Genomic DNA, 25,905 nt, shown 5'->3' with positions numbered 1-25,905 from the left:
GGAGTCCGGTCTCCCTAGAGTTGCGGCCAGTGAGGGGTGGGGCCATCTCTGAGGAGCCTCACAACCTTCAGTATGATGAGCCATGGACATCAATCAACACAGATCATAGCTGCCTCATACCTGCCTCTGGGCCACGGCCCCAGACATGGCCCTTGTAGCTCAGGCCCAGCCCCGCCCCCCCTTTCTCTCCCCTAGAACCCCACCATACATTTAGTTGCTCACAATGACAATGTCAACTGCCTGGCGCCTCAAGGGCAGGCGTTGGGCAGGGTCATACTTCCATTCTTCTATACACATGCTCCCTGATCCTGATTTACGTAAGTTCTGGAGTTTTGATCTCGGGTCTTCACATGAGCATGGCAAGTGCTTTACCCACTGAACCATTTCCCCAACTCTAAATGTTTACTTTTAAAGAAAGTCCTCAAATTCGTTTGATACGTTTGAGCTAGTGTATACAAATGGCTGTGAACTATTTTAATTTCATACTTCATCTGGTTTTATAAGATTTAAATGATTTCGCATCTTTTTAGATCTCTTGAAAATAGACTTTATAATAGCATGCAAAGGTAATACTATCTTTTTGAGAACTTTTCCCTATATAAAACGAAGGGAAAAAATTTACTTCAAAATCTGAAAACACTTGCCTCCAAGTTCTACAAAGGTAGTCTGTACAAAACTGAACACAGCAGTTTTGCTTCCTGTTAGAATATAAATGGAATAATGTATGACCCAAGAGTAAATAAGAAGGCACTGATTCCCAATAACATTGGAAGACTAAGGAGCTCCACAATTTAGCCCGGAAGAAGCCGAGATAGGAAAATCATGAAGGAGCCTGGGCTTCTCGGTGAGTTTGAGGTCAACCTGGGGTATTTACATAACACCGCTTACCTCAAAAAATATTAATTTCTAAATAAATCTCTCTCTTTAGACCTTACTAAGTTACCCAGAAGATAAAAATAATATTTTAAAAGTGCGTTTCCTTCCCAGAATCTATACCTTGAGAAAAAGGAAGTTTTTTTTTAAGCCAGTGTATCTACCTGATGCCATCGAACTGAAAGCTCATCTTGATTTGTATTTGCACCTGTACCTCTGATTTGCAAAAGACGATGCGTACAGTTTCAAAATAGCAAAAATGTCAGTTTGTTACAATATTAACCTGTGGGTCAGCACTCTATGCAGTAGAGCATGGTGCCTTGCAAATTTGGGCTCTTCACCGTGTCCAATCGTTACTGTAGTTAATAATCTCCTTGCATGCCTCTTTAGCCGTGTTATTCCTAATTGCTAGAGAAGTTGAAACCGCAAGAAGCTCCCTTCCTTATGCAAGATTCCCAGGTTACTGCAGCTTTCCGGGGCAGTTCCCAGGCTGGGGCTCCTCCGCCCCTCCACCGCGCGTAGCATCCCGTCCCCTTTGCAGATGGAATAGGTGGCTAAGCTTCTTGAGCATCGACCATTTCCCATTCCACGCCAATCTCCAGAACACAACGTCTTCCCCTTTGTCGCACTTTTATTTATTTTGGGGGAGAAACAAGTGATGCTATCACAGGGTCTCGGGCACTTTCTTCATTTCTGAGCAAAACTAGTTCACACACGCTTAAAAAATAACGGCCGCGCAAATTTTCTGGCTAGAAGGTTAAGTGGAAGACCGCGCCCCCTAAGTGGCGAGGCTCACGGCGCGCGAACGACTGCCCGCGAAGTCCTCCGCCGCCAAGGACCCCGGGCGTCTCCGCCCCGGGGGTACGCTCCGCACCGCTCCGGAGGTGGCGGTGGCGGGATCGGTCCCGGGGCGGCTTCCGGCTCACACCCCGCAGTGCAGAAACTCGCCTTCCCGGCAACCTCCGCGCGGGGCGCCCCGACCACCGTGCGGCCCAGACAGCGTTCCGGGTCCTGTCAGCTGCCCGGGCCGCGAACCTGGCCTCGCGCCTCCCTCGGGCTCCGCGGCGCTCGCTCCCCGACTCCCGCGAGTTCCAGTCCCGGCTTCCAGCGCCGCCGGCCCCGCCCTCCGCCGCGCGCGCGCTCCCCGCCCCGCCCCCCGCCTCCGCCCCCCCCTCGCGCAGCCGCTCCAGCCAATGAGGTTCGGGGCCGCGTGCGCAGATTCAAACGGCGGCTCTTGAGGGAGGCTAGGCGCGAGATTCGGCGGTGCGGACAAAACCCTGCAGGAGGCTGCGAGTGCTGCAGAGCTGCTCGCTGCGGGGAGAGGGCGGGGGTCGGCGCCCGTGACGGAGCCGCGCCGGGCCGGCAGCGCCGAGGCGGAGGCGGAGGCGGCGGGAGGGGCGGGCGGAGGGCGGGAGCACGCCTCCTGACATGGTGAAGGCATCCCTGGCCGGGCCGGGCCGCGGCTAGGAGCAGCGGGTCTTTGGTCCGCCCCTCTGTCCCCGACCTGACCGGGCCGGCCTTCCTCTGCCGGCCACCTGAGGGAAGGAGCGGGGGAAGCGGCGGGAGGGTCTCGGAGAGGGAGCATTCGCCGGAGGCTGGAGGAGGCTGACCCGCGTCCCCGCCCAGCCCGCGCCTATGCGGTACTTGAAGGATGGCGAAGAGGTCGCGCAGGTGGGTGACATTCCCTCGGCCTGGGCCTAGCGGCCCTGTCTGGGCTCCGGCTCTCTGTCCCTTCCCGCTGGTCCCCACTCAGGCCCTCTCAGGCCTGGACATGTTCCTTTCCGCTGCCCCACACCCACTTCGGCCGCGCTGGCCGGAGCACATCCATCACGACAGGAGAGTCAGGGCCACTGTGTGTGTGGGACCCTAACACATGCTCAGGTTGCTCTTTTGCCCGGGTTCTCCCACACCTCGCAGCCACTTACAGGAGAGGTTTCTTGCCAGGTAAGTTTGTGCACATTCAGGGGTTACGCCACCCCAGAAGTGGTCGTGTTTGCCTGGGAGACTTGAAACTGGCTTACCGTGCCAATCACAGCAGCATCTCCGTGACAAACCTGGGTGGGCAGCATTCTGGGACATCCTCTTGAGAAGGGGACCTGCTAAATATGTCATCTCCACACTGCTGTTCTGAGCTTTCTCTCTCTGTAGCCTCTGAGGAGATTTTTACGTTGTTACCATCGGTTAAACTTGACCGTGAAACAATGGGTTGAAGTTACTTTGTATTCCGAGTGTTCATGTTTGTTTCTGACCATATCTGGGTTGTAACAAGTAGGACACAATTTTCTTGTTGTTGATGAAAGATGTGCTAGAATGTCTTCATGAGCCTTTTATACCATTGTAATAGCTACTCCTAAATCGTGTGGAATAATCAGATGACAAAAATCTAGTGTCTCGATTTTCAGTATTAAGGAAACCTGAAGAAGATTTGGCAGAATTTCCAAATATCTCCATTTATCTAGATCCATAGCCTCAAAATCTTAGGGCTGTATTTCCTGAGTTGAGATTTAGTACTGGGAGTTACTACAGAGTTAGATTTAAAATAGCTACACACAAAATACTTTGCTTTATTCATTTGTTAAGCATCTGCCGTGTGTAAGATAGTTCTGCAGATATCAACTTAAGTTTATTTAAGACATAATTGCCTTCTATGTATTAGCTGCAGAATAGGTTGGTCATTGCAGTGGAACAGATGTGCATACACCCACAGGCCTTGCCACTGTTATGTTTCTGGCTTAGATAGTTTAAAGTTTTAGCAGCATTTTTACTCAATAGAAGACAGTAGCCCTTTTCCCCCCAGTCTGAGCAACCAACAATGTCTACGGATGGTGCCACTTATCTTTTGGCGGCTAGAAGCAGGAGCATGCAGGTAAGAACTGCTGGTCTACAACTTCAAGGACAGAACATTCCCATCTTCAGAAAACATGCGGATTTAAAAATAATTAAGATTGCTGGGTAATGCTTTAGGCTTTTTGAATTTTGAAGTCTGTTTTTAAATGATGTAAAGTGAAAAGTGAATGTATCAAGTCAATAAGAGAACCTTGTATATACCTGCTGTGTGCCATTATCTACTTAGAATCATTGTTAATCTTACATGAAACAGTATCTTGGCTAATTCTGTCATCCTCATTTAGTTAAAAGTTACTGTTAAATACTGATGTATGAATGTCACATTCTTCTCAGATTTTTTTGTGTTTTCATGTCACAGTTGATCTTGCTTCCTAATGGTAGGCTAAGGAGAAATGATTTAGCAATTACTTCTTGTAAATGATTTTATTACCAGTACTGGGAGTTTGACCTCTAAACATTAATTATACTGTTGGCTCTTATTTCTTGCCAGTTAATTGAAGTTTAATTGAAACACTATAGAATGGTAAAGAGTTATGTCTGGAGTAATTGTGTTGCAGTGAAACTCTGCTTCTCAGGGGATATGGATAGAGGATGTGGTGAGAAATCACCATCACTGGTGTGCTTCTTTGGGTTTTCTTCAATGAGTCCCGTGGGCTGTTAAATTTATTGTATTAGAGGCTAATAGAATGTGAAATATTTGAGGGTGAATATTATTCATTGGGCCCTCTTCTCTTGACTAAGAATCTTAGTATAGATGAGTTCAATTTATAATAGAAACAGGGTCATTCAGTACTTTGGGATCTCCAGAATACAAACTTTTATTAATGTGAATGGAAAATTTTATAAGGATAGAGGCATAAATTCTTATAGTAGACTCTTTCTATGTGATCTGAAAAATAAGGCCAGCTAAGAGCAGAAAGTGTTTACCCTAAATATGAAATAACTGAAAGATATTGGTTCTTTTTATTTTTTAATAGCTGCAGAGTCTGTCACTGAGATTTGCATATAGGAAAAGGTCATGTAGTTTGTGGCTTAAAATAGTTTTAGAACCCAGTGGCAGTTTTAATGATGTAATTTAGAGATAATTCTTTTATTGGGATATCTGTTAAAAACATGCATTTGATTTTTAAGCATTTATGTAAAATAAGTATAGTTTTATTTTAGTACTTAAAATTTTTATCTTTTCTTTTCATGTGTATGCACGCATGCATGCATGCATACATACCTGCCAAGGTGTGCAAGGTGAAAGGGCAGTTATCTGGAATTAGTTCACTCCTTGTGAACTATGTGTGTCCTGGGGACCACACTCAGGTTGACAGGCTTGACAGCAAACACTTGTTGCGCCATCTTTACTGTCCCAGTTTAGTTTTTAAAAGCTAATTAAACCCTTAAAAATAATTACACTTAAAAAATAGTTACACTTACAGTAATTCTGATGCTGCAAAACCTACTTATTAGGTATAGGTTAAGATATTTATACTGAAGATGACCAATGATTAAATTAAAATGATAAGATGAAAACTAGATTCTACACAGAAAGTTTTTTTCCTTAGTAGTATGCATGCATTTGTGTGTGTGTGTATGTATGTATGTATGTATGTATGTAGCAACTTCACTGTTGTTTACAGAAACGAGTGGAAGTGAATGTATGTAAAACTCTGAGAAAGGATTTTTTTTTAGTTAGCTTTGTCTTTAATTAGCAGTGTTTTGGGAAAACAGATATAATTCATTTCAGTTTTTATTTGTTAATATAAGGTATTTGGACTTTTTAGTCTGTAAGGTAGCTTATAGAGCCTTAATGTGTATGTTATTTTGAGAACTTTTGTTACCATTCTTTTTTGTTTAAAAATATACTTCTCTAAATGAATTATAAATGTTGTCCATTGTCTTCGTTTATTGGTAGTTATATAGAACTCTTTTCAGTATGTATTTCAGTGTTTGTAATATTAATGTCCAGATTATCTGAAGTCAAACTTTGTCTTATTCTAATACTAGTTTGCAGTCTAGAGATGGAAGCCCGTCATCATGCATGCAGTACATCATATTTACCACTGGGTGGCCTGATTTCACTTTATTAAATCAGCTTGGTAAAGTCTCATAATTTGAGTGCAGCTGAACTGAAAATAATTAAATATACAGTTGCCCCGACCTCAAAAAGTATAATAAAGATGTTTTTTGAGACAGGGTCTCTCTATGTAGTACTAGGTAGCCTCAAATTTACCATCTCACTATGTAACCTGGGCTAGACTTGAATTCATGAAAATCTTCCAGACTCAGCATCCCAAGTATTGAAATTACAGATATGAGCCATTACAGGATATGAGCCATTATGACCAGCCTTGTGACAACTATTTGAGATCTGAGGAAATTTGAATTAAGAATGTGATCAAGTTGAAGCAGTTTTACTACTACAAATTCTTTAATTTCTCTAATTATTTTTTCAGTAAAAATAAATTATATTTTTCCTTTGTTTAACTCATATCTATTAGATTATGTTATTCTGTACTTCTCCCAAACATTTTATCTTAAAAACCAAGTGTAATTTTTTTGTGTTGATTCACAAGTAAAGTCATGACTCTTGTATCCTATTAGCTTATACCCCAGTGTAAAATTACCTTTAACCATTTTCCTAGCCTAACATGTTACAGATATTTTTATGCTTCTTTTTGCTGTTTCATAATCATCTTTATCACTTTATTTAACCATAAAACAGTTTCTAGTCAGTTGTGGCAGTGCATAGCATATCTATAATATTAGCTCTTGGGAGCCAGGAAGGAGAGTCATTAGTTCAAGGCCAGCCTAGATTACAAAGTGAATTCAAGGCTACCTTGAGATAGTCAGATGTCTCAAAACCAAAAAGAAAATACCAGCTAAGTATTAAACACTTTATAAAAAGAATTTTTCTTGACTTAAATAAGAACAGTAACAGTGATTGTGGAAAACACAATCTTAGATTGGTGAGCTTTTTGGTTTATAACTAGTATAATATTTTATCTACTTCTTTTGTCTTCTAGGTTAATCATGCTATAGTAGAAATAATTCATTTTATTTAACTACATAGTAGAAAGCTCAATTTTACTGAATCATTACATATCACTAACACTGATTTCTGCAGTATGAAAATGCCCCCAAATGCTGTAAAATGTTGAAAAATGATTAGCTCTGTCTATAGTTTCTAATTACTGCTGTTGTAGCATCTTTTCATTGTTAATGGTGAAAGTGGAACTTTGATAAGGTTACATATGAAGATTAATTCTTTTCCTTTAAAATTACTTTTTATCTTGTGTATGTATATGTTTGTATGTATGCATGTGTGGGTCTGCTTGTGCTGCAGTCAGAATAGTCCTCAGGAACCCTTCCACCATGTGGAAGTCTCTTCTTCCACCATGTAGGTCTTGGAGATCAAGCTTAGGTTGTCAGGCCCACACAACTGTCTCTGAATCATCTTGCTGGCTCCGTCACTCCCCCTTTCTCTTAGTAAAAAGAGAAATTATAAGCAGAGTTAGGCATTTTTTTGTTACAGTTAGTGAAATTGATACATTTCTAGGCTTCTTTGCTACATTACTAGAAATTATATTATGCTTTCAACAATCAAATGTACATAGAAATAATTTGGGGCTGGGGATGTTGCTTCATGGTATGATGCTTGTTTAGCATAGATGAAGGCTCTGGGTTTAACATTTATCTCTGAAAACAAAATCAACAAAAGAAGCCTATGTACCAAAAGTTTATGCTAAAATTAGGAGGTGGCTTAGTCAAATGCTAGGAAAGTCCCAGTGGTAGAGATGATTCTAAGAATCCTACTTTAATGTTCCCTTGTCTTTACCCTCACCCACTCAGCCCAGCTTCCTGAATGCTGAGTAGACTATATAGCTCATTGTCTGAAACTGATGACCATGTTAAGTGTAAAACAGAATACAACCTTGTGAAGAAATAGAAATTTCTCACAGAGTGTGCAGGTAAAAACAAACAACAGAGTTTCAAAGTGAACAAGGTTTTAGAAAAATTACTCCTTGGTGACTAGTGTTTTTGACCAAAGTAATACTTTTGTAACTCATATCCCTAAAATATTTTGATAAGAACCTTCAGGTGGATTTTGTACAGATAAGATGTGATATAGGTATTTTTGTGATCATTAAAGATCTATACAGGCACATTTCTAAATTAAAATTTATTTTGGCATAGAGATAGCCTAGTTAAAAAATAGTTTTGAATATGTTGTGATGGAAGCTCTTAAGACCAGAGAGGAATGAGGACGAAGAGAACTTATGAGAAGCATGCCTGACAGTTTTTTGGGGTGTCAGGAAGTGGTAATGTTGTTAAGGCATTTCCAAGAAAGGTTAGGCTAGATTTAGATACTCTCAGTCAACCCCTTGTGTGCTGAATTTCCTTTAAAAGTTTGTTTTAGCAGGTTCTACTTCTTAAAATTCTACCAGTCAGAGGTACATTTGGATTTGAACAAAAAGAATGTCTTCCCCCTCTTCCTAGAGCAGTGGTTCTCAACCTTCCTAATGCTGCAACCCTTTAATACCCCAACCACAAAATTATTTGGTGCTATTTCATAACTATAATATTGCTACTGTTGTAAATATCTGATATGTTACTCCAAAGGGGTCACGCATGACCCTCATGTTGAGAACCACTGATGTAGAGCCCTCTCCCTTCTTGTATATACTTTGAGATCATACTGGTATTGAGGAAGGCAGACGTTTTAGATGGACTGAAATGGAATACTGCAAATTTTGTAGTATAAAGCAGTTCGAGGAGGAGGAATACTAAGGAAATCATTCATTGATCTTACAAATATTTGAATGGCGGTGTTGTGCTTGGTTTGGGAGGTGAACATGGTAACTAACCTTGGTCTTTACACTGTTGAGCTTACAGTTTGGTTGGGAAGGTTGGCAAATGTGATTAGCATTAAGATAAGAAAGAGCAGATACTCTGTAAACTACGGTACGGAGCGTGGTCCAGCTAAGGAGCTTACTTAGAAACTTGAAATCCTTGGACCTTGAAGCATTTTCATGTTATTGTGTGCTCCTGGTTAATCCCATGATATTTCTGATAGTAGATCTTGGCTCTTGGCTGCTAGTAGTAGGTATTTTTTTTAACTAAACCTGTATATTGATTTGAGGCATAGTTCCACAACAATATTAGGGATTAGCAGATTATTGTTGCAATAGAGGCATCACAACTAACAGACTAGAGGAGTTTGATATTTTGTCTGCCCCAATATGAAAATTTCTGGTCAAATGGATTTGACAAATGAGAGGAAATTGGGGGTTCCTACAAAGGGTGTGTTATATGTGCATAAAATCTAGAGCTTGACTTTTAATTTTTGTAAGATCGAATTTGTATACTATATTTAGATATTAAAAGTCATTTATATATTGCATTAAATATACTGAAATCTTCCTACTTGATATTTGAAATCAGAATGAATTTTTAGGAGTTAAATTTAGTAAGAAAAAATAATTTTAAATACCATTAGATGATCAATGTATATAATACTGAACCATCTTTTCTTAAAGGTAAGTGATATGATAGTCATCTTACAGTCCTGAGAAGTTAGTATGTTTAGGATTGTAAACTTGTAACTTGAACCTTGTTCTCATTTCTGAAGGCACTTGAGGTTTGCCTTTTTAACTTCCAGTTTCTTACTATGCTTTCCTCATTTTCCCAGTGTGTTATATAACTAAAGTGGTTGGATAGTAAACTGTAGAACTCAACTGTGCCTTATTTGGTGAGACTTTGGGAAGATGTTACTTTTCTAAGTCCAAGTTTTTTTGTTTCGTTTTGTTTTGTTTATTTGTTCTTTTTAAACCTCTGAGCATGGCAATACTGATAATACTCCTCTCTTATAGTTAGTTGCGAAGTTTGTTTTCTTTCAATGATTTATTTAAATTCTCTTTAGACAGGATCTCACTATGTAGCTACACTTGCTCTGGAACTCCCTGTTTAAACCAGGCCAGCCTCAAACAGAGGCTTCCATCTGCTTCTGCCTCCAGAGTGCTGGGATTAAAGACATGTACCATCATGCTTAGCAAGATTTCTTAAAAAGAATATTTTGTGTGTGTGTGTATATGAGTGTTTGCCTGTGTGTTTGTGTGTACGTGCACACAAGCATTATGTGTATTCTTGGTGCCTGGGGAGACCAGAAAAGGGTGTTGGGTCCCCTAGAATAGGTGGTTGTGGGTTCTAGGAACCAAATCCAGGCCCTTTTAGGATCTGCAAGTATGCTTAACCCCTAAAGGATCTCTGCAGCCCCTGATATGACATTTTTAGAGGGAAATTTAATAGACTGCTATAATCTTTGATACTTGAAAAGTTTAAAATAAATGCTAGTGAGTGTCATTTTCAGATGCTCACTACTTCTCATTCCTCTGACTACTCAGTACCATCTACTCAGATTATCATAGAGCCTTGCCTCCTTTAGGGGTTCATTCTTGAAAATTCCCTTTTCCTTATTTCACTCCATATCAACCCAAGCGCTGATTTTTTCACTTATGTCAGTTTTCTTGGGTCATCTCATGTCCTCAACTATTATTTTTAATTTTATTCTCTCTCTGTATGTGTGTTTATGTCTGTGTGTGTACACATGCACACATGTACATGTGCTTGTAGAGGCCAGAACACAATCTTGGGTGTTTTCCTCAATATGCTCCGATGTATTTTTTGCGATAGTGTCTCTCACTGAACCTTAGCTTGCTGATTTACCTTTGCTCACCGTCCTCAAAGCTCTCCTTCTTTTCCTCACATAGTTGTTCTCTTGCTTTCGTGCTACATATATTCCAGTATCCTCTATTGTTCCCATCTTCTCCGTTAGGACTTAATTTTCTAAACTTTGTTTAATCTTGAGACTATAATTGTTTATTCTGAGTAGCTTCTTTAGTCACACCTGCATATATAGACTTAGAGATTGAATTAAATAATTTAAATAAAAATTTTGAGCTTATATATTATGTTCTTTTGTAGTGAGGATGAGGATGACGACCTTCAGTATGCTGATCATGATTATGAAGTACCTCAGCAAAAAGGACTGAAAAAGCTCTGGAACAGAGTCAAATGGACAAGAGATGAGGTAGTTACCTGGCAAAATTTACTAGACTCGTATTTATCAATTAATACTATTATAGTTATGAACAACATTATAATAAAAACAATGTGAGAACAAATTATCAACTCACTTGTACTTTTTTTTTTTTTTAAATTATGACATTGCGAGGCAGTGGTGGTACAACTTTTAATCCCAGGGGAGGCGGATGCAGGAGATCTCTGAGTTCAAGGCCAGCCTGGTCTACAGAGTGAGTTCCAGGACAGCCAGAGTTAATAGAGAGAGAAAGCCTGTCTCAAAAAACAAACAAAACAACAACAAAAGCAAAAAAAAAAAAAAACAACAAACCAATAACACAAACAGTTGGTTCTTTCGGATTTACTCAAACAGTATAGTAAATGGAGGAATTTGTGTGATAATGACTTTAATTCTTCTCAAAATGAGTACCAGACATGACTTGAGAGAGTGAGAATACCATCTATATGCCAGGGGTGGGAAAAAATTTTTAATTTTTATGCCTCTCTTAATAGGATGACAAGTTAAAGAAGTTGGTTGAACAACATGGAACTGATGACTGGACTCTAATCGCAAGTCATCTTCAAGTAAGTGAGATGTGAAGTGTATTTCTGTAATAGCAGGTCTTACCTAAGGTATTAGTTTACATATTCTTTTTTCAGAAATATATTTGTATTAAAACATCTGGTTAATTTTTTTCTGGTGTTGTTTGTAGTTGTTTGCTAATGACTTAGAAAGTAATTTTCTAGAACAGGTTGAATACCTCAAATCTGAAATCTGAAGTGCTTCAAAATTCACAGCTTTCTTGGGTACTGACATAGAGCCAAAGTAGAAGGTTTTACACTTGACTTAATGTCACATGTCACAGTAAAAATGCTAGGTGTACTTAATATGTGTAAAATTATTAGATTATGTGTATAAGGTAGATATTAAGCATAAATAAGTTTTATCTATCAACTTCTGACCTATCTCCCAAGATACATCATTATATATGTAAATGTTTCACATTTTAAAAAATCCTGAAATCTGAAATAGTTCAAGTCTCAAGAATTTTGAATAAAGGATACTCAGTCTGTACAGCATTTATCCAGGGGCCTAAAAAGATTACTAAAAAAATTTCAGAAGTGGCATTAGGTTTGGGTAGGACTTCACAGATATTTGTGATAATTTTTTAATTTAATTTTATTTTTTATGTATTTTGAAAATTGAACCTAGGGCCTTGTACATTTAGGCAAGCACTTTACCACTAATATACATCCTAAACTGTTATATGTGTTAAGAATGTAATTTTATAAAATATGAAAGTAGTTTTGCACGTATTCATTTGTTTCTTAGAGCATTGTGAGTAGTTAGATTACCTGTATTTTAAATTTCAGTGTTGATTACTTTGGTTTCAGAAACAATGTTACTGAAAAAAACGATGGTGTTTTTTTCCGTATTATCATAGTATCTTTCAGTGTAACCTGAAAGCTGAGATCAAATAATGGGGGAAGAAAATAGATTGTGGAGTTAGCTGAAAATGTATTCACTTGCTTCTGTAGTACTGTGAGAATTAGACATATAAGAAGGTGTTCAATAAAAGCAAGCTAAATTTGAAGTTATGTATGCTGGATTTAACATAGAATTGATACAAAGTTATCTGAAAGTCATTTTGAAAAAAGTAGTATCCTTAATATGGATCAGCATTGATAGACGAAAGCCATAAATGAAGAAGCTCAGTTTAAGTAAGTTAATGAAGTCTGGCAGGAAAAGGCATTAACTGAGAAGCTATTTTTATATATCCCTTATATGTTTTTGTTTCTCTCTCTCTCTCTCTCTCTCTCTCTCTCTCTCTCTCTCTCTCTCTCTCTCTCTCTGTGTGTGTGTGTGTGTGTGTTTGGTACTGGGACTGAACTTGGGAACTTGGGACCTTGTGCATGCTAGTGGAGCATATACCCCAGAGCTGTATCTCCAGTTCATTTTCTCTCTAAAGTGTCAACCTTTAACCTACTGAGCTGAAGTATAATGTATATCTTCTATAAGAATGTTTAATGTTTAATGTTGATTGATAATTTGAAGGGACTTCATTTACAAATATACTTTTAATTCCATATAGAGTCTAGTAATACCTTTAGGGTTGTTTTCTTTTAAACTGTTACACTGTATGAGTTTGACTTGCTATATCTAAAGTCATATGTCCACTTCATAAAGTTTTCTGCCTCCTGTCATTTATTCCTCAACCCTGGATTAATTTTATTTTTTGGATTTTTGAGGCAGGGTTTCTTTGTAGCTTTGAAGCCTGTCCTGGAACTCGCTCTGTAGACCGGGCTGGCCTCGAACTCACAGAGTTCTACCTGTCTCTGAGTGCTGGGATTAAAGGCGTGCATCACCACTGCACAGCTGAATTAACTTTTTATGGAATATGTCTTACTATGTTATAAAGGATAGTATAGAGGTACATACTTTAATTTCAAATGTATTTTTAATTTGCAATCTAAACCTGTGATTAATTAAAGATACAGAATTGGGATTTTAGGCATGTAAAATAAATATTACATAAAATAATAAAATAAATAAATGTAAAAGTTTGATGTTGAATATAATATTGATTCATATTTTGTTCATATGGGTATACTTAAATTTGGGCTAATTTGCTTCCTGGGAGACATTTATTCAATAATAAAAATGTCCAAATTCTTCCAGAATCGTTCTGATTTTCAATGCCAACATCGATGGCAGAAGGTTTTAAATCCAGAATTGATAAAGGGTCCTTGGACTAAAGAAGAAGATCAGAGGGTAACATGTTCATGTTCATGTTCTGAAAAAAAAATTTAAGTGTTTATTTTTGTGTATGTGTTTGGGCACATGTATGTGCATGCGTGCTCATGCCACAGCTCATATGTGAAGGTAAAAGAATAATTTGTGGGAGCTAGTTCTCTCCTACCCAGCATTTGGGTCTCAGTGGTCAAACTCAGGTCATCAGGCTTAATGACAAGTGCTATTGAGCCATTCACTTGCCCATGTTCATATTCTTTGTGCTCACTGTGTATGTAGAATATATTCAGTAGATTATTTATTATTTATTAGATTTATTTTTACTTATTGTTTATTTTTCAAGACAGGGTTTCTCTGTGTAGCCCTGGCTGTTCTGGAACTCACTCTGTAGACCAGGCTCTGCCTCCTGAGTGCTGGCATTAAAAATTTGCACCACCACTGCCCAGCTAGATTTATTTTCTTATTAACTTATTATAACACATAAAGTATGATTATGTATGTACATACATGTAGAGGCCCAAGGACTACCTTGGGTGGTGGTGTTCCTCAAGACAGTGTCATCCAGCATTTTTTATGAAGTAGGGTCTCTCTGACCTTAAACTTGACAAGTAGGAATAGGTTGGTGGGCCTGTGAGCATCATGGGCCTGCCTTTCTGCCACCCTATTGCTGAGATTGCAAGTGTATGCCACTATGCTCAGATTTTTTTTTTAATGTATTTCTGGGGATGGAACTCAGGTCTTCATGACTGCAAGGAAAGCATTTTAATAACTGAACTATCTTTCCAGTTCATACTTTAAGTTACTTGGTACTGTTCTTTGGAGGCTGTGCTGTATATAAGGATTGAATGTTGAATGTCTTGAAATATAACCCTCCCCAGGCAAAAATGAGTGAAACCACATGTAATAAATACAGTCTTTTTTGAGGGCTTTATTTATTAAAGGAATAATGCTTTATTTAAAGTTTGGTTTAGCCCAACCTTCAGTCCACAACCCCAGACGGCCTATACAACAAAGAGGGTCCCCTAAGAGAGAAATACATGAATACATAGGAAAGAGAAAAAGACAACATCTCCTGGGTAAACTGGGAGCATGGGGATCATGGGAAAGGGTCGAAGGGGAGGGGGAGGAAGGGAGAAGAGTGGAGAAAAATGTATAGCTCAATAAAATCAATAAAAAAGTGACTTAAAAAACAACTGAACTGAAGCAAAAAAGAAATACTGTCACTATGAATAGGTCTAGAAATAAATAGTATGTGCTCAAAAAATATTCCTCAGACATTAATAAAATGTACAAATCTTAAGGATTTTCATTTAAAAAAAGTTTGATTTAGCAACATTTAAGGCATAGTTTCCTGTCAAAATTTAATTAGCATTAACAATGGATTTTAATTTTCTTTTCACATTTAGTAACTTAATATGTAAGGAAATCATTCTTAATTTTTCCTCTTGACTGTAAATGAACCCAGGATTAGAATAGAAACATCTGCCTTCCACTAGGAATTCTCTTTAATTCAAACTCCTTAAAGCTTGCTTATTACTAGTGTACTTGGGGAATTAGAGAATTATTAGTGCCCATAAAGGAAAACAAACAGAAAGTTACTTCATTAGTCTCAGGACTGGCTGATTTTTCTTAATGACCAAGGATAAGTTTTGAAATGTGTGATCTGGGGCTGGTGAGATGGCTTGACTGGTAAAAACTTGTGGTTTGCTGTGCAAGCTTGACAGCCTCTGTTCAATCCCTGAATTCAAAGTGGGAGGAGAGAACTGCCTCCTGAAAGTTGTCCTTTGTATGGTTTGTATATGCCTGTACTCATTCTTGTGAATCATAAACATGCAAATAATAATAAATAAAGTTATGTAGAATACAGTGTGGGATCTTCAAAGACATTTAATAGCTAGACCTAGTGGCATTGGCTATAATTCTAGTTACTCAGTAGGTCTAGATAGGGCATTGCAAGTTTAAGGCCTGCCTGGGCAACTTAATGAGACTCTGTCTCAAAATAGAAAGTAAGAAAAGGGCTGGGAATATAATTCAGTGATAGAGTACTTGTTAAACATACCTAATATCATGAAAACAACCACAAAAACAATAACCAAAACTGCACGTTTAATCTTTAAACCTTATTTTCAAAATATGACAAGTAGAAACAAATCATGAATATATATGTGTTAAATTATCCATCAATATAGAATGGTTATGATGTGATATTTGACAGTGGGTCAAAATAGCAGTGAAGTAGGTCAGGCTGAGAAGATAAACTGTTACTCTAATTTTAGGTAAATTAAAAACAAATTTAAAGTGTAGGAGAAAATGTGCAAACTCTATTTTTTCAGTTTGATAAGGAAGAAATGAAAAGTCAGTAATTGTAGATCTTTTCTGCTTCCTAGTGAACTTATTTGACTTTTAGTTGAAGCTTATTTTCTCTTGTTTTTTTTTTGAAGACATAAGAGTAGAAAAGACAAATCTCAAAATTTTGTAGTTATTTTGAATTAATTTTGTATGAAAATGGTTTAACTTATGAAATTTTTGGTTTTTTGGGAATTGATTTTTGATCTTGCTGTATGCTGAAGGATTAGCTGGTAATAAATTTACTGTTTGTGAATTTTATTTATAGCTGAAATTTAATGTATTTATGTTAAATAGAATTCTTAATTTGGAGTTTTTTCATTTTGTTGTTGTTGCTGAGGTGCTTAGATCAGACCCAGGCCTTTGTGCACACTCAGCAAATGTTCTGTGACTATCCCTGCCTTGACATGCTTGAGTTACAGTTTGAAATTCTCTCGTGGTAATGGTTTTTCAACCTTTGTTTTTGCTTCTTAGGTTATTGAATTAGTCCAGAAATATGGGCCAAAAAGGTGGTCTTTAATTGCAAAACATTTGAAAGGAAGAATAGGCAAGCAGTGCAGAGAAAGATGGCATAATCACTTGAATCCTGAAGTGAAGAAATCATCTTGGACAGAAGAAGAAGACAGGATCATATATGAAGCACATAAGCGGCTGGGAAACCGTTGGGCAGAAATTGCTAAATTACTTCCTGGAAGGTGCTTATATAAACGAATGTACATTGTTTTTCTGTGCCTCAGCGTGGTTTTTACTACCTTACTGTTGAGTATATTTGCAAGAACCCCCTTTCCTTTATTTATAATTCAAATTTAGACTGTATAATAGAAACATTCATTTGGGACTCTTTGTAATAAATTCTGTGGTAAGGAATATGATTAGTTTGTGCAATAAAATGTTCAGACCTTTAAGTTATGTAAACAACATCTACTCCACAAGTCCTATTTTTGTATTATTGCCATTCAGGCAGAGCCTTTGTACAAGTTGGTGAAGTGAAATCTAAATTAGAGATCGATTTCACATTAGGTACTGTGCACCAGATTGGGGATTGCAAATACACTGATTGAAGAAACTTATTGTGAAAGTATGTTAAGGAAATCCAGTTCTTAATTGTGGTGAACTTCAGCCCATGTAACTGAAGTAGAGCATTTTCCTCAAGGGCAGCGCTAAGTGCACTCTTCATTCCACTGCTCACATACTTTCTGGCAGTCGCCAGCTACCCTAGGCAGCTTCATATCGTACTCAGACTACACGTCCTCATGCTTTATAGCTGTAATCTCTGTGTAGCACTTTATAGTAACCAATATGCTTCATATGCATTTCTTCATAATCTTTGTATACTTTGGAATTATGCGAACGGGAACATCAATGTCTTTGTTTCTTTCATCCAAGTTCCTAACCCTGGCCTGTGAACTTCTGATACATTCAGTGTTTTATGGACCATTTTTTTTGTTTAGGCCCTGCCTTGGGGCTTTAGCAGCGTAGGTTCCAGTGTCTGTCTTATGCAGGGCGGGATTCACACTACAAGCAGTGCTATGCTCAGCTTTATAAAAAGAACCTTGGAGTAAAAGAGAGCTGATGAGCCATAAATTCATAAGTTCTATAAATACAATATTCTAAGAAATGGTAAAGAATTCTTGCAATCTGTAATTTGTATTTTTCTTTCCTTTTTTTTTTATTAATGGAATTGAGGATTGTACCCAGGACCTCATTTATGATAGGCTGCTAGAGAAGCACTTTACCCCTTAGTTTTGTTTTGTTTTTCTCTTTTCATTTCCTGGTGTGAGGCTTTTGTACTTAGTATGCCTTTTACCCAGAAGGCTTTTTTTTCTGTTTTTATTTGAGCAAGTTCTTACTGTGTTGTCTCAGCTAGTCTTGAGGTCCCATCCTGCTACCTCAGCCTCCCAAGTGCTGAAGCTGCAGGCTGATGGCCTCGTGCAGGATGTTTTTCTGTTCTTGTACTGCTAGTTCAGTCTCGACTTAAAGATCTCAGCTTCACTGTCATCTCACCAGAGGTCTTTCCTGTGCCCCTAATCAAAATTACCCCACTTACTCACTTCTCATCCTATTTTAGTTATCCACACTGCAATGATAATTTTCCTATTTATTTCTTTGTCTTCTCTGATGCCATGCTTTCAGTAAGAATTTAAGCTCTGTGACAGCAGGGACCTTCTAAATACTTATTTCAACAGTTGTAAAAGTGTGTTTTATGGATTTTGTGTATGCTAGACAGTGCTGAAATTTTTGGATTCCCTTTTAAAATGATATACTTTCATTTCTTAGGACTGATAATTCTATCAAAAATCATTGGAATTCTACTATGCGAAGAAAAGTGGAGCAGGAGGGCTACTTACAGGATGGAATAAAATCAGAGCGATCGTCATCAAAACTTCAACACAAACCTTGTGCGACTATGGACCATTTGCAAACCCAGAATCAGTTTTACATACCTGTTCAGGCACATATTTTTAATATCTTTATTATTTAAAAACAGTTTCTTTAGTTGCTATATGGGAAAGGTTCTTGGTATTTTAGAACAAGTAAAATTTGTATCGGGCAGTGACATAGATAGACCTTTAAATTTCCAACTGAAAAAGTAAGCCATAAGTTTGACAAATATTTAGTATAAATTTCATTTAAAATTTCCTTTTATATGTGATTTTCACATTAAGAAATGTAGCATATAGCAGTACTCTTTAGTTCTTTGTAGTTATGGTCCAGTGGACATGAAGATGTGCTTTCACATCTACTGTAGTTTCTCCTCAAACATTGTTCTGTGTAATTGTAATATTGCCCAACTCACATCATTTAAACATTCCTTTGGGGAACAGTAAATAGTTGATCTTAATCTTGTTCACTTTACTCTTTACTTGGGTGATTTCAGCCTTCTTTCAGGTTCTCTAGAGGTTACTTAAGTTCAAACTGATGAGCTCTGTCTTGTCCCTGATAGCATGCATTTACCCACCTGTAAGAAATTTGTTTAGGAGTCTTCATAAGACTGGCTTTATTTTTTCCTGGCTGTCTGTGTCTTACGTGTTTGTGATGAGCAATTCTTAGTTCTGTTCACATAAAATATTAAGACTGTCAGGACTAAGTAGCACCTAACGAAAGATAAAACGGGGCATAGTGTTAAAAAGTCTGCTTCCTGAGCCTCGGGTTTTATTTCATTTTACTTTTTATGAGCATCACTAAGTTTTGTTAGACGTACTTTTAAAAGAACCACTTAACGTAGTGACATCTTCATTTACAAATAGGAAATTATACTGAAACCTGACATTAAGGATTTTAATGTTTTGTTTTTTTTAACATACTTTCTTCAGAGTCCTAGATTTCAGTAGCATAAACTATAAGGTTTTGCTTCTGTCTTAGAAAAATTACCAAAGTTTTTTGACTTACAGAAAGATAATTTTATAAATTAGTTGTTGCTAAGGAAGTGTTTGACAATCTCAACCAAAATGTGTTGGAACTATAAGGAGTTTTTTAGTATTTTAAGAATTGTTTCCCATTTAATAATTTAGAAAGCATTATACATTTAAAATTTAAACTATTAAGAAGATAATTCTATTTTTTCTTGAGAAGTGTGACATAAAGAAAAATACATTGGTTTAAAATACTGTGGCATATTTTCATTGGAAAGTTTGAGAAAAATAAATTTCTAATTTATTTGAGTTACCAAGTTGAGTAATACATGATTCTAATTGAGTATTGTCAAAGTTAAGTTCTAGATTAGAACAATGATTTTGCATTTGATAATGATTTAGGTAGATCCTTATAGAATATATACAGATTATATTTATTTGTATTTGATTACCAGATTTTTATAAACATCTCATATATTTTACTAGTGCTCACCGAATTCTAATACAATTATACAATTTTTTTTTAAATTTAGAGATTGACATTAGGTGGTGATAGTAGGAACATGATTTATTATCTCCTGTAGTCAACCCTCAAAAGCTGACTTTTAAAAATATGTGGTAGGGAGGTAATGTTGGTAATGAACTGATTGGCTGATACAACTAGGCTTAGAAGCTAGGTGTGGTGATAGACACCTGTAATTTCAGTTCTGGGGAGGCTGAGGCAGGAGGATCAGAAGTTTGAGACTAGCATCAGGTACATAGTTAAGTCCAAGCTGTTTGGGCTAAATAACAAAACCCTGTCTCACAAAACCAAAAGACAAAAAACACAAATCTAAAATATATATTTTTTCCTACACTTACTTATCGGTATACTCTAGGTATAGGCAAAATAATTATTAAGTATTATTAAGTATTATTAAGTATACTTATTAAGTAAGTAAAAACTATTGTTTTGAGTTTTCAAAGTTATTAGACAATATCCAATTTCCAAATTTTTGTTAGTTTATTTTTTTGGGTTTGTTTGTTTTGAGACATAATCTCACCATCAAGCCCTGAGATCTTACATAAATCTGTCTGCCTCTGCCTCCTGAGTGCTGGCATTAAAGACATGTACCTCCCTGCTTAGTGTTCTATTTCTTAATGTTGACATTTTATCACAGGCTGTCTTGGCATAAGATTTTTAAAAAATTGTATAACCTATAATAGCAATGCTTTACTTATTCTTTAGATCCCTGGTTATCAGTATGTATCACCTGATGGCAATTGTGTTGAACATGTTCAGACATCTGCCTTTATACAGGTAAGTTTTATTTGTAGCAGAAATACAAAGGAAGAGAGTTATCATCCATTGCTTACCTGTAATCCCGTTTTTTTTTGTTTTTGTTTTTTTTGGAAAATGATCACTTTAATAGTCTATAGAGTAAATTACATAACTTCATGGAAGTTTATTTAACAATAGTACACTAATGGTTTGTAATCCCGGTTTTTAAGATGAGGCAGGAAGATTGCCACAGCTCAAGACAAGCAGAGCTATGTAGCAAGTGTCAGATCAGTCAGGGCTACAGAATAAAACCTGTCGCAAAAAGTGAAAACAACAAAGATCAAACAAATGAAAACAAAAATAGAGGAAGCCTAGTGATATGTGCAGACCTGTGACCCCAGCACTTGGGAAGTGAGGGGCAGGAAGATGTGAGTTTGAGAAAAGATTCTGTGCCCATCCCTCACTTAAAAAAGAAAAAAGAAAAAAAAGCTTTTGACATAGTTATAGAAGTTTAGTACTCATTTCCTTATCTATTAAACTAGGATAAAGAACATTGTTGGATTTTTGTTTTGTTTTTTAATTTGAGTATTATAAAACTAAAGGAAAATGTATAAATGGATTGGAAAAATATAAAACCATAAAAGTATGAGGTGATTAGCAGCACCAGTGTGGTAATTTGTTCAGTCTTGTAGCTTAAATCTTTCAAACAGTTGCTGAAGGCATAAAATATATTACAAGGTAATTACCTAAAATGTTCCAAATGTACATTTTTGATACGTAATTAATGTAATATGCTTTTTAGTTAGTTTAGTTTTTTGCTGTTGTTCATTTGTTTTTGTGGAGTCTCACATAGCCCAAACTGGCCTTGAACTTGACAAGTACTCAAGAACGCCCTTGAATTGGAAGTCCTCACATCTGCTCCTGTCTAGTGTTGGCCACCATGCTCGGTTTTAGGTGTTGCTGGAGACATAGGGTGTTACCATGTAGGGCGTGTTAGCTTTAAACCTGAAACTCTCCATTCTTTCTGTTTCTAGAGTTGGGGAATCGCAGGTGTATACTACCATGCATGAAGTAATGTCTTTTTTTGTACACTTAAGTTTCTCCAATATTTTTTACAAAGTTGAAAATATTTGCCAAGTACCTTTTTAGATTCCAGAGATATTGTGATACATTGATTTAGTAGCATGAAAACGTTAGTAACATTTGGATTTAGTAGCATTAAGCTTTATTATAGGTTACATAGAAGAAAATAAAAAGGAAAGCATTATTTTAAAGCAATTGTGATGGTTCCTGTTTTTCTCTTTTATTTAACTTATTTTAGCAACCCTTTGTTGATGAAGATCCTGATAAGGAAAAAAAAATAAAGGAACTTGAGTTGCTTCTTATGTCAGCTGAGAATGAAGTTAGAAGAAAGAGGCTTCCATCTGTAAGAAATGAATTTATATGCTTGTATTTGATTTTTAGTCCTTCATATAAATTCTTCTATGCTTTTTCTTAGTTGTTGAGTGTTTTCAATGTGACTTCACATTTATTTAGTTATTTGTTTGTTTGTTTATTGTTTTTTAAGAAAGTCTGAGTAACAGTCCTGGCTGACCTGGAACTCACATTTGTAGACCAGGCTAGCTCTGAACTCACTGAGATCCACGTGCCTCTGCCTCCCAAGTGCTGGTATTAAAGGCATGTGCCACCACCGCCTGGACAGCTGTTAAAGGGTAGACTCACAACCAAAAATATAGGTGACTTTACATTTTAATATGAACACTTTTTTTCTCATTTTAATTTGTAATTTTGAGGTTGCATGATTATGATTTGCATCTCTTCCAGCCTGTTTTACAGTGTTCTGTATCAGGATACTCAAAAAAAAAGTTTCTTAAATAATAATTGTTAAAGACTTAAAATAAAATCTTTGATTTGTATTTTTTTCTGTTTTATATTAAGATTTTAAAGACTTGAAATTCCATGTAATGATGTGTTAAATTGAAAAAGCATATAAGATGAGAAATGCAATAGATAGAAAGATTTAAAAGCTCTAAAATTACTTTTATTTTCTTTGAAAAAATTCTATTTTAGTCTATTTAGGGTATGAATTCAATAAATTGGAAAGAGTGATAATAACAAGCTGGTGGCAGTGGCACATAGTTTAATCCCAGCACTCAGGAGGCAGAGACAGGCCGAGCTCAGTGAGTTGAGGCCAGATTGGTCTACAGAGTGAGTTCCAGAGGACAGCCAGAGGTACACAGAGAAACCTGTCTCGAAAAACAACTTAATTATAACAACATCAGCAGGGAACATTTAGATTTTATAGTCTCTAACTCTTTCACAAAAAAAAGGTTGATATGGTTGTCTTTAATTTGGTTCATCAGAATAAGCAGGAGTATTAAATTAAGTGATATAAATTCTAGTAGAATTAAACAGGCAATGCTAGATGGATTAGAGAAAAAAAAGATGTACATTTATACTTAGGTGAGAATTTTGGACATTTAAAGTGATATCTGGAGTATTTTTTATATTTTGAGAAGAGTTTTCTTAAACTGGGCATACAGCTCAGTGGTAGAGCATTTCCCTGATATGCATCAGATCTTGGGTTCAGTCTCAGCACTGAAGAAAGTTGCTTTTCCTCTCCATGATTTCAGACTGAATGAGAGGGCAAAGTTACTGGGAACTCAGCATCACCCTGATAGAATAAATTGACATGTTCAATTAGTGTCATGAAACAAATGATATTGTCTTACATTATTTAAGGAGAAATTAAAATAAAATGTTAATTATTATGGGTGAGGTTTTTACTGTAGGGAAGGCAGTTTTTGTTTTGAAACTATAAACTATCAGTAAATAGGAAGACTAGTGTTAATTTTAGTTTTGCTAAAGAAGAGACAAATAGTTATATAGAGAAAGTCCTTATTTGTAGATGACTATGTCACGTTTAAGCCATTCTAAAAATTTTTGGAATGAGATATAGCACAGTGGTAGGAACCTTGTCCTATGTTTGAGGCCTTGGACTTTGTCCCCAGTGCTTCAAAACTAAAGCTAAACAAAACAATTATGAAAAATTTCAAGTACTTTTAGGTTTAAAAATTTTAATTTTTCCATTTTATTTTTTTTTGTTTATGGGCGTTTTGCATGTCTGTATATCTATGTACCACATATATGAGGCCTGAGGAGGCCAGAATAAGGTGTCAGATCCCCTAGAACTGGGGTTACAAATGGTTTTGACCTGCCATGTGGGTGCTAAGAATCAAACTCAGGTCCTTTGGAAGAGCAGCCAGTACTCTTAACTGCCGAGCTGTCACTCCAGTCCAACCTCCCCCCACCCCCAGACAGGTTTCTCTGTGTAACAGCCTCAGCTGTGCTGGCATGAGTTGTGTAGACCAGGCTGACCTCAAACTCAGAGATCTGCCTACCTCTGCTTCCCGAGTGTTGGGATTAAAGGCTTGTGCCACCACCACCTGGCCTAATTTTTGGTTTTTTTAAAAAAATATTATGTTGGAGGCATGGAGGGAGGGATGTGGGGGGATTGAGAAGGGAACAGTAGGAGGAAATGATCAAGATATGTTATATACATGTATGATGTTATCAAAGAATAAATATTTTTAAACTAATAACAGTACCTTAGCTCAGGATGCAGCATACTGTCTCATTTAATAAGAAAAATATATTAGATAAAGTAATTCACATTTTATATTAAAAGGGAGAAAATTACTGACTTCTTTTTAAAACTTCATACACTTCATAAGACTTCATACACATCTGTTTTTTTTTTAACAATCGTGTGATTATAGTGACTACTATTTTACTGAATTCCATTATGCTCCACTCAGCTGAGTAAATTGTAGAGGTCAGAAATGAGTGTGAGATCCTCTGGAAATGGAGGTATAGATGGTCTGAGCCCACATGTGGCTGCTGTGAACTGAACCACAGTTTCTCTGTGTTCCAGCAGTTGCTCCCAAATAATAAATAAGTGCTCAGACACTTATTAGTAAATATAAATGCTCAACCAATAGCTTAGGCTTGTCTCCTCCAGCCAGCTCTTACAACTTAAATTAAACCAATTCTATTAATCTATGTGCTGCCCTGAGGCTGGTTTAGCTCATCTATGAACTTCCCATATTGCTTCTTCTGCATCTGACTCGAGACTCCTCAGACTCTGCCCTTCTTCCCAGCATTCTCTCTGCTCAGAAAGTTCTGCCTGCCTCTGAGCCAATCAGCTTTGTATTAACAATGAAAGCAACCCATTTTCACAGTATACAGAAAGATTATTCCACAACATTCCTCCTTTTTATCTAAATAAAAAAGGTTTTTACTTTAACATAGTAAAATGATAAACAACAAAAACAGTTATCAAGTAAGAATTTTAGTTACAATATCCAGTTCTTTTGTATTTGACAAATTTAGAGAAAATAGTCTGTTATTAATCTTTGTAGGTCTAAAGTTTCATACCTAATTTATGTACCTTTTTATCATAACAAGGAAAACTTTAAGTCTGATTATTTAGTCCTTAGCGCCATCAAAGACCCCAGAAAGGTGTCATGTTGTCTAACAACAGGGACATCTGTCTGGACAGTCATCCAAAGGTCTTCTGTACATTGGGGCATCCAACTTTGGCCTACAGGCCTAGTATATCTGACAGACGCTTTTGGGAAGCAAGGAATTTTGAAGGACTGTCATGCCATGTATTGGCAAAGTTTGGCAGTCACTTTTTTTGTGTCCTCTTGGTTCAGTTTTGACAGGATACTGTCAGCAATTGAGACAAGGGCAGTTTCTTTGCCCAAATAGCTAGCTTTTGCCATAAAGAAAGGAAACTCCATATGGAGGTTCTTTGATGCCCATTGTCCTTTTTTGAGGTAGACTGCAGACATGTCTCACTGTCATGAAAAGCCTTAGGTTAGTAAACGTATTAAATGGCATATTCTGTAGGTCTTAGAAGTGTTTTAAGACCATCTGTTCATCTGAATATATCTTTGTATGACCTTGAAAACATACTAGCATGACTATGAGTTTGACTATTATAGATGACTATATTTCTTAATTAAACATTATATCTTTAAATGAGCTGTATAAACACAATACCCCAAACAAGAGTCAGAAGATGCATAAGTATAATAAAATTAACTTTAAATTTGTATCAGTATACCAAAATTCATACTTATGTAAAATATTTTGAGATTAATAGTTGTTTTTTTGGATTAAAGTAGAATCAATAATCTACCTTTTTTTCTTATCGTTCCTGTATCATATTCCCTTTTTCCTTTAGAAAGAGATCTTAGAACTTAACTCTTTTGTTTAGGTTTTATTCTGCCTATGACCAATAACAACTTGTAAACAACTCCCTAAACAGTGACAAGTATTTATAATCCATTGAATAACCAAAAGCCACCAATACCCCCATCTTGGGAATGTGGGTGTTG

General features: G+C 36.8%; 1 protein-coding gene across 2 annotated transcripts in view; it reads left to right on the top strand.

The window, feature by feature from the left end:
• Positions 1 to 2,288: 2,288 nt before the first annotated feature.
• Positions 2,289 to 25,905, top strand: part of Mybl1 (MYB proto-oncogene like 1) — a 38,576-nt gene continuing 14,959 nt past the window's right edge. Inside the window, exons 1-8 of one of the 2 annotated variants that reach the window (XM_048420107.3) lie at positions 2,289 to 2,544; positions 10,693 to 10,798; positions 11,302 to 11,373; positions 13,469 to 13,561; positions 16,361 to 16,581; positions 18,164 to 18,338; positions 20,468 to 20,539; positions 21,822 to 21,926. In XM_048420107.3, the coding sequence (XP_048276064.1) occupies positions 2,525 to 2,544; positions 10,693 to 10,798; positions 11,302 to 11,373; positions 13,469 to 13,561; positions 16,361 to 16,581; positions 18,164 to 18,338; positions 20,468 to 20,539; positions 21,822 to 21,926 (864 nt within the window). In that variant the 5' untranslated portion in view covers positions 2,289 to 2,524. The remainder of the gene's footprint in view (positions 2,545 to 10,692; positions 10,799 to 11,301; positions 11,374 to 13,468; positions 13,562 to 16,360; positions 16,582 to 18,163; positions 18,339 to 20,467; positions 20,540 to 21,821; positions 21,927 to 25,905) is intronic. The other variant, XM_048420105.3, reaches the window with a different exon arrangement.

The sequence above is a fragment of the Myodes glareolus genome, chromosome 16, assembly GCF_982192425.1.
Source record: "Myodes glareolus chromosome 16, mMyoGla1.1, whole genome shotgun sequence".
Classification (NCBI taxonomy): domain Eukaryota; kingdom Metazoa; phylum Chordata; class Mammalia; order Rodentia; family Cricetidae; genus Myodes; species Myodes glareolus.
This window is presented reverse-complemented; position numbering and strand designations above follow the sequence as displayed.